Genomic DNA, 13,056 nt, shown 5'->3' on the forward strand with positions numbered 1-13,056 from the left:
GACGCAGGGAGATCATTCCACAGAACAGGGGCATGATAAGAGATAGCTCTATGACCCGCAGACTTGTTATTCACCCTAGGGACACAAAGTAGTCCTGTACCCTGAGAACGCAAAGCCCGGGCCGGTACGTAAGGTTTAATTAGGTCAGCTAGGTAGGGAGGTGTCAGTCCATGAATAATTTTATAGGTTAGTAGCAGAACCTTAAAATCTGATCTCACTGGGACAGGATGCCAGTGAAGGGATGCCAAAATGGGTGTAATGTGGTCAAACTTTCTGCTTCGTGTCAAAAGTCTGGCTGCAGCATTTTGAACCAGTTGGAGAGCCCTAATGCTGGACCACGGTAAGCCAGAAAATAAAACATTGCAGTAGTCCAATCTAGAAGAGATAAATGCATGGATCAGGGTCTCAGCATCAGCCATAGACAGGATGGGATGGATCTTTGCTATATTTTGGAGGTGGAAGAAAGCAGTCCTCCTAATATTTCTAATGTGGAGGTCAAAGGACAATGTAGGATCAAAAATTACCCCAAAGTTCCTCACTTTGTCAGTGTGATGTATGACACACGAGCCTAGGCTAAGTGTTAACTGGTCAAATTGATGCTGATGTCTCACTGGACCAAGATCCATCATTTCAGTCTTATCAGAGTTTAAAAGTAGGACGTTTCTAGACATCCAACTTCTCACTGCTGCAAGGCAGTCTTCTAATGATTTTATGTGAATGAGATTACCAGCAGTTATCGGCATGTATAACTGAGTATCATCAGCATAGCAGTGAAAGGTAATCCCAAAACACTGCAATATGTGCCCAAGGGGTGCTATATAAAGGGAGAAAAGCAGGGGGCCTAAGACGGACCCCTGTGGAACCCCAAATTTCGTGTCACTAAGGTTAGAGGTAGTGTTACTGTGCAAAACACAGTGAGAACGACTGGTCAAGTATGACGTCAGCCATGCAAGGGCACTCCCAGTAATCACAAAATGATTTTCCAACCTATCAAGTAGAATAATAAAACCTATATACCTATATAAAAATAATATTCTTCTCTACAAGAGTCAAGACAGAAGTCAGACTACCAGAGCAAGAATTTTAGCTGAGGAAGCTTCTGCGATTTGAAGCGAAACGTCCTCGCGTCAAGCAACCCAGTCCAGTCAAGCTTCTCTACTATATCAAGTAGAATATGATGATCCACTGTATCAAATGCAGCACTGAGATGTAACAGCACCAGAACCGTAGTGGTGTCCAAATCCATTGCAAGCAGAAGATCATTCACCACTTTAGTGAGAGCTGTCTCTGTGGAATGATATTTTGTAAGATAATGATCAGTTGACAGCTCTGCCCCTCTCTTCACCCGAGTGTCCAGAACATGCGGCCTCAAATCAGATGATACGATCACAAAATCGATCATCGATCTTCAGCCTAGGGTGCTCTGGTACCATGTACACTTATGAGCATCCTTATGTTCGAACATGACGTTTGTTATGGACAGTCCGTGACTACCACAGAAGTCCAATAACAAACGACCATTCAGGTTTAGATCAGGGAGGCCGTTCCTCCCAATCACACCTCTCCAGGTGTCTCTGTCATTGCCCACATGTGCGTTGAAGTCCCCCAACAGAGCAATGGAGTCCCCCACCGGAGCCCCATACAGGACTACATTCAGGGACTCCAAGAAGGCCGAATACTCCGAAATGCTGTTCGGTGCATACGCACAAACAACAGTCAGAGTCCAAGCCCCACCCCCACCCCACCACCACCACCCAAAGACGCACGTAGGCGACCCTCTCATGGTAAATGATAAATGGACTGCATTTATATAGCGCTTTTCCATCTGAATCAGACACTCAAAGCACTTTAGAATTATTTCTCACATTCACCCCGATATCAGGATGCTGCCATACAAGGCGCTCACTACACACCGGGAGCAATAGGGGATTAAAGGCCTTGCCCAAGGGCCCTTAGTGATTTTCCAGTCAGGTGGGGACTTGAACCCATGATCTTCTGGACTCAAGCCTAACACCTTAGCCACTAGACCATCATCTCCCCTAATCTACTGGAGTAAACTCCAAAGTAGCAGCACTCAGCTAGGGACTCGTGTGTATTCCCACACCCGACCAGCGCCTCACCCCCTGGGCAACTACAGAGAAGAATAAGGTCCAACCCCTATCAAGGAGAGCGGTTCCGGAGCTGAGGCTGTGTGTGGAGGCGAGAACCACCATATCTAACTGAGCCCACAGGGTGGAGATAGAAAGTCCACGTTGCTTTTTCGGGCTGTGCCCGACTGGGCTCCATGGCAAGCCCAACCACCAGGTGCTCGCTGACAGGCCCTACATCCAGGCCTGGCTCCAGATGAGGGCCCCGGGCTTCCTTGTGGCCGGGTCACGTTTCCTCTGCTTCATTATTTCATGGTGTCTTGTGAACCATTCTTAGTCTGGCCTCTCGTCTGAGACCAATTTGCCATGGGAGACCCTACCAGGAGCACAAGGCTCCAGACAACACAGCTCTCAGGTTCGTAGCGGCACACAAACCTCTCCACCACGATAAGGTGATGGTTCCCGGAGGTAATGGCACACATCAGAATTAAAACAACACACATATACATTTGATTGTGTATGTACGCTAAACTTTGAAACAGTCCATCATCCGAATTGAAGCAATGAGTGTGTGTGGGCTGTAGCAGCATTTCCGCCACGCGGCCAATCTCGGGGGGAGTGGCGGAGCAGAGGCTGAGATGGGGGGTGTGCGTCATGTGTGCAGATGAGTTCACACACACAGACGGACAGACACACACATAGACAGACAACACACACACAGACAGACGGACAGACGCACACAAAGACAGACAGACAACACAGACACGCGCACAGACACAGAAAGGCAACAGACACACAGAAAGACAACCAGCACACACAGAGACAACACAGAAAGACAACAGACATACAGACACAGGCAGACAGACAGCATACACACACAGACAACGGACACACACACAAACAACACAAAGACAACAGACACATACAGACACAGGCAGACAGTCAACACACATACAGACACAGGCAGACAGACAACACACAGACAGACACACACAGACAGCATACACACACACAGACAGATGCACACGCAGACACGCACGCAGACACACATACATGCACAGACATGGATGCATGTATACAGAGACACATACACAGAAACGTACACATTTGCATGCACACACAGACACGCATGCACACAGACATACACGTACACGCGCAGAAACATACACATGCATGCATACAGACACGCATATACACACACACACACACACACACACACACACAGAGAGACCCACACATGCACAAACATGCAGACATGCACGCATGCACACAGACACATAGACTCACACACCCATACGCATGCATAAACCTGCACACACAGACCCACACACACGCACGCACACAGACAAGCACACACAGACACACACACCCACACGCATGCATAGACTCGCACACAGACAAGCACACACACACACACACACAAACCTCTACAAAAGTCAGAGGTGGAGTGAGGTGGCGACTTTCTGTATGCCGTCATTTGCTGAAGAGTTTTTATGCAGTTGGTAAGTTGATTTTACCAGCGGGTTTTTGGCCATATTTGTACAGGTATTTGAATTTTTTTCCTCTTATGTGCAATATGTATCTGTTGCGGACATGAACAAGCAAAGGTCTTCAGCATCTCACCATCTCATTTAGATCCTTCAGACTTTATTTTCAGTAAATGCTTCTGGGGAGCATTAGCATGGCTAAACACCTCAGCTTCCCCCCCCCAACTGCGGCCCTCTTAACACCCCACCACTTTTAAGCATTTTCCTTTATTCGCGTCTCACGTGCCTGGAAAGTCCTCACCGTCTCATTTAGGTCCTTCTTATTTTCAGTAAATGCTTCTGGGGCAGCATTAGCATGATTAAAAACCTTCATGTAATTTACACACTGAATAATCACCGACTGACCTCATGCGCTGTCGCAGTGCACGCTGCCTCTCTCTTTGTGTTCCTGGATTTAATGTCAATTCAACACTTAGCATTTCCTGTTTCAGTGTTGAGTGCACTGAATTTCCGCGAGATCTTCTCTTTCTCATTTTAAAATTTTCTTTTTTTTAAATTGAGACAAACAAAAAGTTACACAAAAACCTTACACAGGATAAACATAGCAGTGCAAAACATAATGGAAAAACAGGTTAATATCCTCTGCTGTAGCTCCAGGAAGCGCTCAACATTTGACATTTCCTGTTTCACTGTAGACTCAAAATTTAGCACTTCCTGTTTGGGACTCTCTGTACCATGAGCGAGCACACGCCGCTCAGGTATTATATTTCTGGTATTTGTATTTTCTCAGTTATTTGTATTTTTTAGTTATGTGCATTTTGTATTTTTTCAGGTATTTATATTTTTAGTGATGTGTTTTATTACTTTTGAAGTATTTGTTTTTTTCAGGTATTTGTATTTTTAGTTGTGTATTATTACTTTGTAAAGTATTTGTATATTTTTTGTTAGTTATGTGTATTTTGTATTTTTGTCAGTGGTTTGCGTTGTGCACACGGTGGTAATCTGTTCCACGTGTGTTCAGCACCATGGACAGCTCACTGATAATCAAACTGTCCTTTTCTGTCATCAGAGAGCCGTCTGATCAAGGAGCAGGGACACACACCTGAAGGGCGTATCACAGGTGAGCAGGAACATCTTTATATGGTCATAGTATAATTTTACACCTCGGACTAAAGCAGGAGTTTCTGGCTGGCATCTTGTGTCAGGAAATGAGGGTTGCCTTTGACATCAGAGTACTCAGTGATGTAACACCAATGATTTTGGTTGGTAAATTAGTTATTCCACAAAAAGATCAAACACCTCACTTTTAGTGAAATTCTTGACTTACTACTCAGGCGGGACGTGGTCTCCAGAGTTACTGTCCGACTCCTTAATTATGGAGGAGGTGATCACAAGCTGATGTTCAGTCAGTATATGACAAACTCAAGCCCCGCCCTCTCTGTGCCTGTGTGTTGTCATGCAGAGGTGATGGCAGATGCTGGCGTGGTCAAAGAGCCTGGACATGGTGACGAGGAGGTCACTGCAGCTGGACCTTCAGGTATTGACCTTTGACAGCTTAGCAACACAGTGTCTTGAAGAACAGAGCTAATCTGTTTGTCCTAGTTTTCATCTGTGGTACTGCAATAAAAGCAGTCTCCAGAGTACTGTCTGGGTGAAACCTTTGTGTGAGGAGGGTCGTGGCCTGTGAAGGAGATGAATGAGTGCACACAGCAGGCTGCACCACCAGAAAGAGGAACATGTCACCAGGACATGTCTTTCCAAAAAACTCAAACTTGACTCAAACTTAAAAACCCCAAACAAAAAGGCAAAAAACAACCAAAACCAAGACAAATGGTTTGATGAAGAATGTAAAAATCTCAGAAAAAAACAAAAAAACATATCAAATAAAAAACACAGAGATCCAGACAAGTAGAACACATGGCTTCACTACAGGCAAACATTAAAACAGGATGAAAAAACAAAAACGAGAGCAACATGTTAGAAACCAGTTATACACTACTGAAGAGTCCATGAAAACAAAGACATTCTGGGAAAACTGGAACAGCCTAAGTAACCAAAAACATAACGATGTGCCCGTAGAAAATGGAGCTGTGTGGTTAAACCACTTCACAAAGACATTTGGTCTAATAGAGGATAACAGAGAGAACAAACTACAAAGCTGAGAGTCAGACATCAAAGATGACCAGAATCCACTAGGTGACCCCATGACCCTTAAAAGAACTGCAGAACAACATCAAATCCACTGACACCAAGAAGACCTGTGGTGTCGACAACATCCTAAATGAAACAATCAAATCCACAGATCCCAAATTCCAACTGGCCACATTAAAGCTCTTTAACCCTCTGGGGTCCAGGGTATAATTGGCCGTTTTGACTACTTTTGGTTTTATCATTATACTGTAATTTACCTTTAAAAAGTGTTTACCTGGCCTTGTTTGGTGTCATTTTTTCAGTACAACCTCACCTCAGTGACTTTACAGTTTCTCATTCATTCTGACCTACTGTATTAACACAGTGAACCTAAAATCACACAAAAAACATAAAATCAGAGTAGAAAAAAGTTTTTTTTACTGTGAAATCCACAAACTTGTTTAACAAACAAATTTTCATAACTTAAAATGTAAATATAAACTGTAAACTTCAAAAACATATGTACAAATGTAGCAAAACAAACAAACAAAAACAAAAAAAAAACAAAGTTAAACACAACTATTTACATAAATGTAGGTGGTTTTTTTGTACAATTATTTGCAAAACAGTCAGATATCACAATAAGATTTAGAATGTAAATATAAATTGTACATTTCAAAAACATATAGTGCAGGAAATGCTAATGCTAACCTATTTACCAAACAATCAGATGTCAAAATAAGATGCAACATAAATTATTTGTGCCACTCAAAAAACAATTCCTGTCCAACACAACACAGAGGGGCACATCGCAGGCCTGACACTTCCACGGTGTGTCACTCCTCTTGTTGTCCACCTAAAGGCACCGTTGGTACCTCAGTCTGCCTTTGTGGCTTTTTGGTGAGGATCTGTGCCTGTCACAACTGGCACAGGAACGTGGTTCTGGCTCCTGTTCTGTGAGACACCTGTTTTGTCTGTGCCACACAGTTGACACACCAGCTCCACCATAAAGTCCTTGTGTGTCTGGGCTGCACTTGCTTGACACTGCTGATCTCACAATGCAAGATGAATGCATTTGTGGTTGCAGTGTCAAGGAAGTGCAGCAACACTGTCCTGTACCAGGGTGCACTTTTCTGATGGGTGGAGTAGTACTGGATGAGCTGGTCAGACAGGCCGACTCCACCCATGTTTTTATTATAAGCTAACACTGGGGTAGGACAGGGAATGTCTTTCACCATCCAGCATCCATCCTTCACATCCTTCACCCTTCTACGCACTCTCACCTGAAAATGCACACAGACACCTCCCATGTGTCCATCCACTTTACAAACATCACAGACCCTCTCTTATCCATCTTATAGATCCTCTTTCAGATTTTTTTTGTGAGAGCATTTGCCCTCCCTCTGGGGCATCCTCATCTGTTCTCCCTGTAGTTTCTGTGTAGCCTCTCAGTTGTCCAACTGGTTTCCATAGTAGAGAAGCTTGAATCTTCGACTGGACTGGGTTGCTTGACGCGAAACGTCCTAGTGTCAAGCAACCCAGTCCAGTCGAAGATTCAAGCTTCTCTACACATGCTCCAAACTTCATGTTAGCCAGATCCATGAACAGTTTGGGACTCGTGTAAACATTGTCCATGTAAATGTGGTACCCAGTACCAAGCGAGGATGGCTGGATCAGGTTCATGACCACATCGTATGACAGCCATGCTCACTTGTGGTCACAGTCTTGCCTGTGTAAATGGTGAACTTGAGTGTGTAGCCATTACTTGAAACAGCCAAACAAAAAGTTTCATGCCCCATTTTGTTGGCTTGTCCTTCAAATATTGAGTCATTCCAGTTTTACCTTCATTGCCACCATCCTTTCATCCACTGCCAGCTCCCTCCTCGGGTGTTAATAAGCCTGGCAGGCACTGAGGATGTCATCATAAAGCGGTTTGACTTGAAACAGTTTGTCATGACCTGCTGTTCCCTGTTTTCTATCATTTTCTACATCCTCATCTGGATCACTTAGGTGGATGTTCCAGAATATCGATCTAAATCTGTCTCTGGACATTACTTTCGCTGGAAAGAGCACAGGCAAAATATTATTTTGTTTCCAGTAGTCCCGGAGACTTGGCAGTGACACCAACGACATGCATATCAGAAGTCCAAAAAATTTGTTCAGATCTTCCATTTCAGTGTCTGTCCAGTTGTATTTTTTGTCAGGTTTTGGATCCATTTAGGTTGTGTTCTGTTTTACTGTCTAGTTTGGTTTGTCTTTATGATCTGTCTTTCTCTTGCTCTGTCTTTCTACTGAGGTTTCTCTGTCCTGCTCTTTCTTATCTCTCTCTTGGCTCTTGGTGATGGGTATTTTCTCTGTCTGACCACACCCTGGTTCTGGGAGCTTCTCCACACACCTGTTCTTGGGTGCTTTATAAGCCTCACTGTTTGCCCTTGTCCCTTGCCAGATCGATGTGCCTTCTGCCTCTTTCCAGCTCAGTTCCTTGTGTTTTTTGCCTTGCCTTGATTGCTTTATCGTGTTTTTTGATTACCTGCCTGTGTACCTCGACCACACCTAAGCTGATGATTTTGTTACTGTTGCTTCTTTTGGACTGTCTGTCTGTGTATCAACCCCAGCTAACGAACCAAGGTAAACGCTTTTACTCCACTAAGCTGTGTACCTGCATCCTGCATTTGTGTCCAGCCTGCTTCACAAGCCAATCCTGATAGATTGATCTGGCCCACGATGGACGCAGCGGATGCAGACATTTTCCAGCGGGTGGTACACCACCACAGCCAGCAGCTAGCTCAACAGGAGCACCAGCTTGCCGCTCTGAACTCTGGTATTAGCGCACTAGCTAAACGGCAAGACACCTTCATGGCCTCTGTGAGCTTTAAGATGGCGTAACTATTGTCTACCATGAAGCATCAGGCTCTCACCACCTCACCATTCCCGGCTTCCTTACTTGTCTCTGATGTCCTTTAATGAACTCTCCCAGCCTGAGCAATTTTCTGGAGAGTCAGGGGACGTAAAGCGTTTTATCACACAGTGTGATTACATTTCGAATTAATGTCCCAATGTTTACATCTGAAAAGGCGAAGACAGGATTCGTGATCACTCACCTGACTGGCCGGGCAGCAGCATGGGCCACAGCGGGTGAAGCTGCAATTCGCCATATTGCTCCTCCCTCGCAGCTTTCACCACTCTCTGCAGCAGGTATTCCAACACACCTCTCCTGGGGCATGAGGCGCTGATGAAGCTGAAGCAAGGCAATCGCCGGGAGGCTGACTATGCCATAGATTTTCATATTTTGGCCACAAAAAGTGAATGGAATCCCGCGGCGCTCCAGGATGTGTTTTTCCAGGGCCTGAACGACAGCATCCAAAGTCTGCTCATCACAGTGGACCTGCCTGAAAATCTTGATAGATAGATAAACTTTATTGATCTCACAGAGGAGAAATTCACATGTTACGTCAGCTCTTAAGAAAACACACAAGGTGGGTGCAAGTAGAGGAAAATGTTCATCGAACAGCATGTGCAAGGATAAGCAATAATAATAATACTTGTAACAGTACAAGACATAAGAAATGAGGTAGAAATAGAATATATATATATATATATATATATATATATATATACACACACACACACACACATACACCCATACGAATATATATAAACATGATTGGGATTGAAAGGGAGATAGGAGCATAGAGATAGGAGCATCTTCTTTACAATATGTGAAATGGAGTTTAGATGTGATAAGGTGACATTAGTGCAGGGATTTGTAAACGAGTTGTTATTGCACATGATTTGTGGACATATTAATATTGCACATGATTGTGGACATATGATTGCGTGTGGTTATTTCACAGTGTTATTGTACAGTCTGACAGCAGCGACCTGCGGTATCGTTCCTTCTTGCACTGAGGGTGCCTCAGTCTGTCACTGAATGAGCTGTTCAGCTCCACTACAGTCTGGTGCAGAGGGTGAGAGGAGTTGTTTCATGATGGATTTGAGCTTGGTTAACACCCTCCTCTCAGCCACCTCCTCCAGAGAGTCCAGAGGACAGGCCCAGGACAGAGCTGGACTTCCTGACCAGCTTGTTCAGTCTCTTCTCGCCCGCGCTGTGCTGCCCGGGGCCCAACAAACGAAAGCATAGAGGAGAGCAGAGGCTACGACAGAGTCATAGAAGGTCTTAAAGCAGAGGCCTGCTCACTCCAAAGGATCTCAGGTCTCCTCAGGAGGTGGAGGGCAACTCTGGCCTTTTTTGTACAGGGCGTCAGTGTTGTGAGTCCAGTCCAGTTTGTTGTTGAGGTGAATACCCAGGTATTTGAGACTGTCCACAGTCTTTATGTCCTCCCCCTGGATGTTCAGTGGTGGATGAGGTGGTGGTTTTCCTCCTGAAGTCGATCACCATCTCCTTCATCTTACTGGTGTTGAGACACAAGTGGTTGCGCTCACACCAGTCCACGAAAGTCTGTGCATGACCAACCGGTACTCCAGCTTGATGACCTCATTGTGGCCAAGTGCTTGCTCATAGGGGGTCGTTTTGACCGTTGGGGTTTTTCATAAGTATTGTATGGCCTTGCCTTGCAATGTGGAGCGCCTTGGGGCAACTGTTTGTTGTGATTTGGCGCTATATAAGAAAAAGTTGATTGAAGTTGATCGCACTGGCGATCAGAACCGATCATCACTTATCTGACCGTCCTCACTGGGACTGCCATCATCCCGCTCCCATGGGTTGCCTCCATGGCTGACCGGCCTTCTACCCCCAGTCACACATGGATCTACGCCTCTTCCGGTGTTACTGAACAGTCCATGCAAGTGGGAGGAGCATGTCTCTCCAATGAAGAATGAGAGCGATGCCATGTAGAGAGGACTCTGTTATTACTGTGAACGATCAGGTCATGTTCTCACACACTGTCCTGTAAGGGGTGCCCCAGTGAGGCTGAGATCTGTAGTGTGGGTGAGTCAGAGCTCAAATGTTCACAGGATGTTCTTATTGCAGAATTAAATTTGCTTAGCTACCTTGTCCAACCCTGTGTTTATTGATTCCGGAGCTGATTCTGATCTTATGTTGTCATCTCTCGCCAGGTCCCTCCCACCTTAAATTGCACCGGGCTATCATGCCCTCTGGCGGTTCATGCTGTGGATGGCCGCGAGTTCGTATGACCAACCCTGAAAATCATACTGAACAAATTAGTTTCCACATATTTGATAAAATGGACTCATGTGGCAATACTGAGGGCATCCCTGGCTTCAACACCATAAACCACAACTTGATTGGTCTCAGGGTAAATTAAGTCATAGGGACCTGCATGTAATGATTCCTGTCTGACAAAGTCTGTTGTACCATCAAGTGTAATTAAGTCAGATCTAGAGGGGGTCCCATCTTGCTACCGTGATCTCGCTGAAGTCTTTAGCAAAGCTAAGGCTAAATCACTTTCACCCCACCGTGAGTATGACTGTGCTATTGACTTTCTCCTGGGTCTGCCCCCCCCCCGGGCAAGCTGTTCTCTCTGTCTGCACCAGAATGTCTGGCTATGAACACTTATATTCAGGAGTCACTCGCAGCTGGTTTGATTCATCCTTTGTCTTCACACACAGGGGCGGGGTTTTTCTTCGTAGAGAAGAAAGATAAGACCCTCCACCCTTGTATTGATTATCGAGGACTGAATGACATCACGATCAAAAATCGATACCCTTTACCACTTATATCCTCTGCATTCGAACTCCCTAGAAGGAGCCAAAGTTTTTACAAAGCTGGATTTACGGAACGTGTATCACCTGGTACGCATATGCCCAGGGGACAAATGGAAGACAGTCTTTAGTAGACCCACAGGCCACTACGAATATCTTGTAATGTTGTTTGTTCTTACCAACGCTCCTGCTGTGTTTCAAAATCTTGTAAATGATGTACTGCAGGAGTACCTTAACAAATGTGTCTTTGTTTATCTTGATGACATTCTCATTTACTCACCTGATTTGGAAATTCGCACATACAGGAGGTCCGACCATTCTCCAAACTCTTCTGCAAAACGGGCTTTTTGTCAAAGCCGAAAAATGTGAGTTCCACCTTTCCACAGTATCATTCTTGGGATTTGTAATTTCTGAGGGGGAGATCCAGATGGATCCTGCTAAGGTTGCAGTGGTTTGTGGTTGGGTCTTCCAAGTAGCCGTAAGGATGTTCAGAGGTTCCTTGGTTTCGCCAACTTCTATCGTAAGTTTATCCGTAACTTCAGCACTATCGCAGCTCCTCTGCATAATGCTACCTCCTCACAATGGTCTTTTGTGTGGACCCCAGAATGCGAGGAGGTGTTCCAGAACCTAAAGCATCATTTTACAAACAGCCCCCGTGCTTCTCCTTCCTGACCCTGCCCGAGCAGTTCGTGGTCGAAGTCGATGCATCCAACATTGGTATTGGGGCCATCCTCTCTCAAACAAGGCCCTGCGACAACAAATTACATCCCTGTGCATTTTTGTCCAAGAAACATACGGCTGTTGAACGAAATTACAGCATCGGATATTGCGAACTGCTGGCGGTCAAAGTGGCCTTGGAGGAGTGGCACCATTGGTTTGGGGGGGCACAGTTGCCTTTCTTTGTTTGGACCGACCATAAAAATCTAGCCTATCTCCGCACGGCGAAATGGCTTAACGCTCCACAGGCAGGTGGGGCCATATTCTTCAGCAGGTTCAATTTCATGTTATCTTATCATCCAGGGTCTAAGAATTGGAAGCCAGACGCTCCTCTCCCGCCTCGTGAGTCTTCTGATTCCACGCCTAGTGCTGAAACTATCCTTCCTGAAATCTATTTTGTGTCTGCACTTACTTGGAATATTGAACCTCAAGTAAGGTCAGTGCTAGGTAATACTCCAGCTCCCTCGGACTGTCCCACTGGCAAGTTATTCGTTCCGACTCCTCTTACGGGTGAGGTAATCCGTTGGGGACACGATAGTCGATTCTCATGTCATCCAGGTATCCAGAGTACCATGTTTGTGTTAAAGCAGAGATTTTGGTGGCCACACGTGTTATCTGATGTCCGAGAGTATGTTAATGCCTGTTCTGTTTGTGCTATGCATAAATCCTCCACTCGCCCTCCAGCAGGTGCCCTGTTACCTCTGTCCATTCCTGTCTGACCATGGACACTATCTCTGTTGACTTTGTGACTGGGTTGCCAGTTTCTAGTGGCAACTCTGTAATTATGATTGTTGTGGATCACTGTCCAAAATGGTTCATTTCTGTACCTTGCCTAGGCTCCCCTCAGCCTGGGAAACGGCCAAGGCTCTTTTAACTCATGTCTTTAGGCTTTACGGGTTACCGCAGGATATTGTCTTTGATCGGGGTCCTCAGTTTGTTTCACAATTTTGGAG

The 13,056-nt window shown here is 45.3% G+C and overlaps 1 protein-coding gene across 1 annotated transcript in view; it reads left to right on the plus strand.

Moving 5' to 3' along the window:
• LOC117518808 (chondrolectin-like) overlaps window positions 1-13,056 on the plus strand; it is a 78,783-nt gene that overhangs the window by 7,413 nt on the left and 58,314 nt on the right. The window contains exons 4-5 of the mRNA XM_034180049.1: window positions 4,644-4,694; window positions 5,037-5,111. Of these exons, the coding sequence (XP_034035940.1) occupies window positions 4,644-4,694; window positions 5,037-5,111 (126 nt within the window). The remainder of the gene's footprint in view (window positions 1-4,643; window positions 4,695-5,036; window positions 5,112-13,056) is intronic.

This window comes from Thalassophryne amazonica, chromosome 1, assembly GCF_902500255.1.
Source record: "Thalassophryne amazonica chromosome 1, fThaAma1.1, whole genome shotgun sequence".
NCBI classification, from domain to species: Eukaryota; Metazoa; Chordata; class Actinopteri; order Batrachoidiformes; family Batrachoididae; genus Thalassophryne; species Thalassophryne amazonica.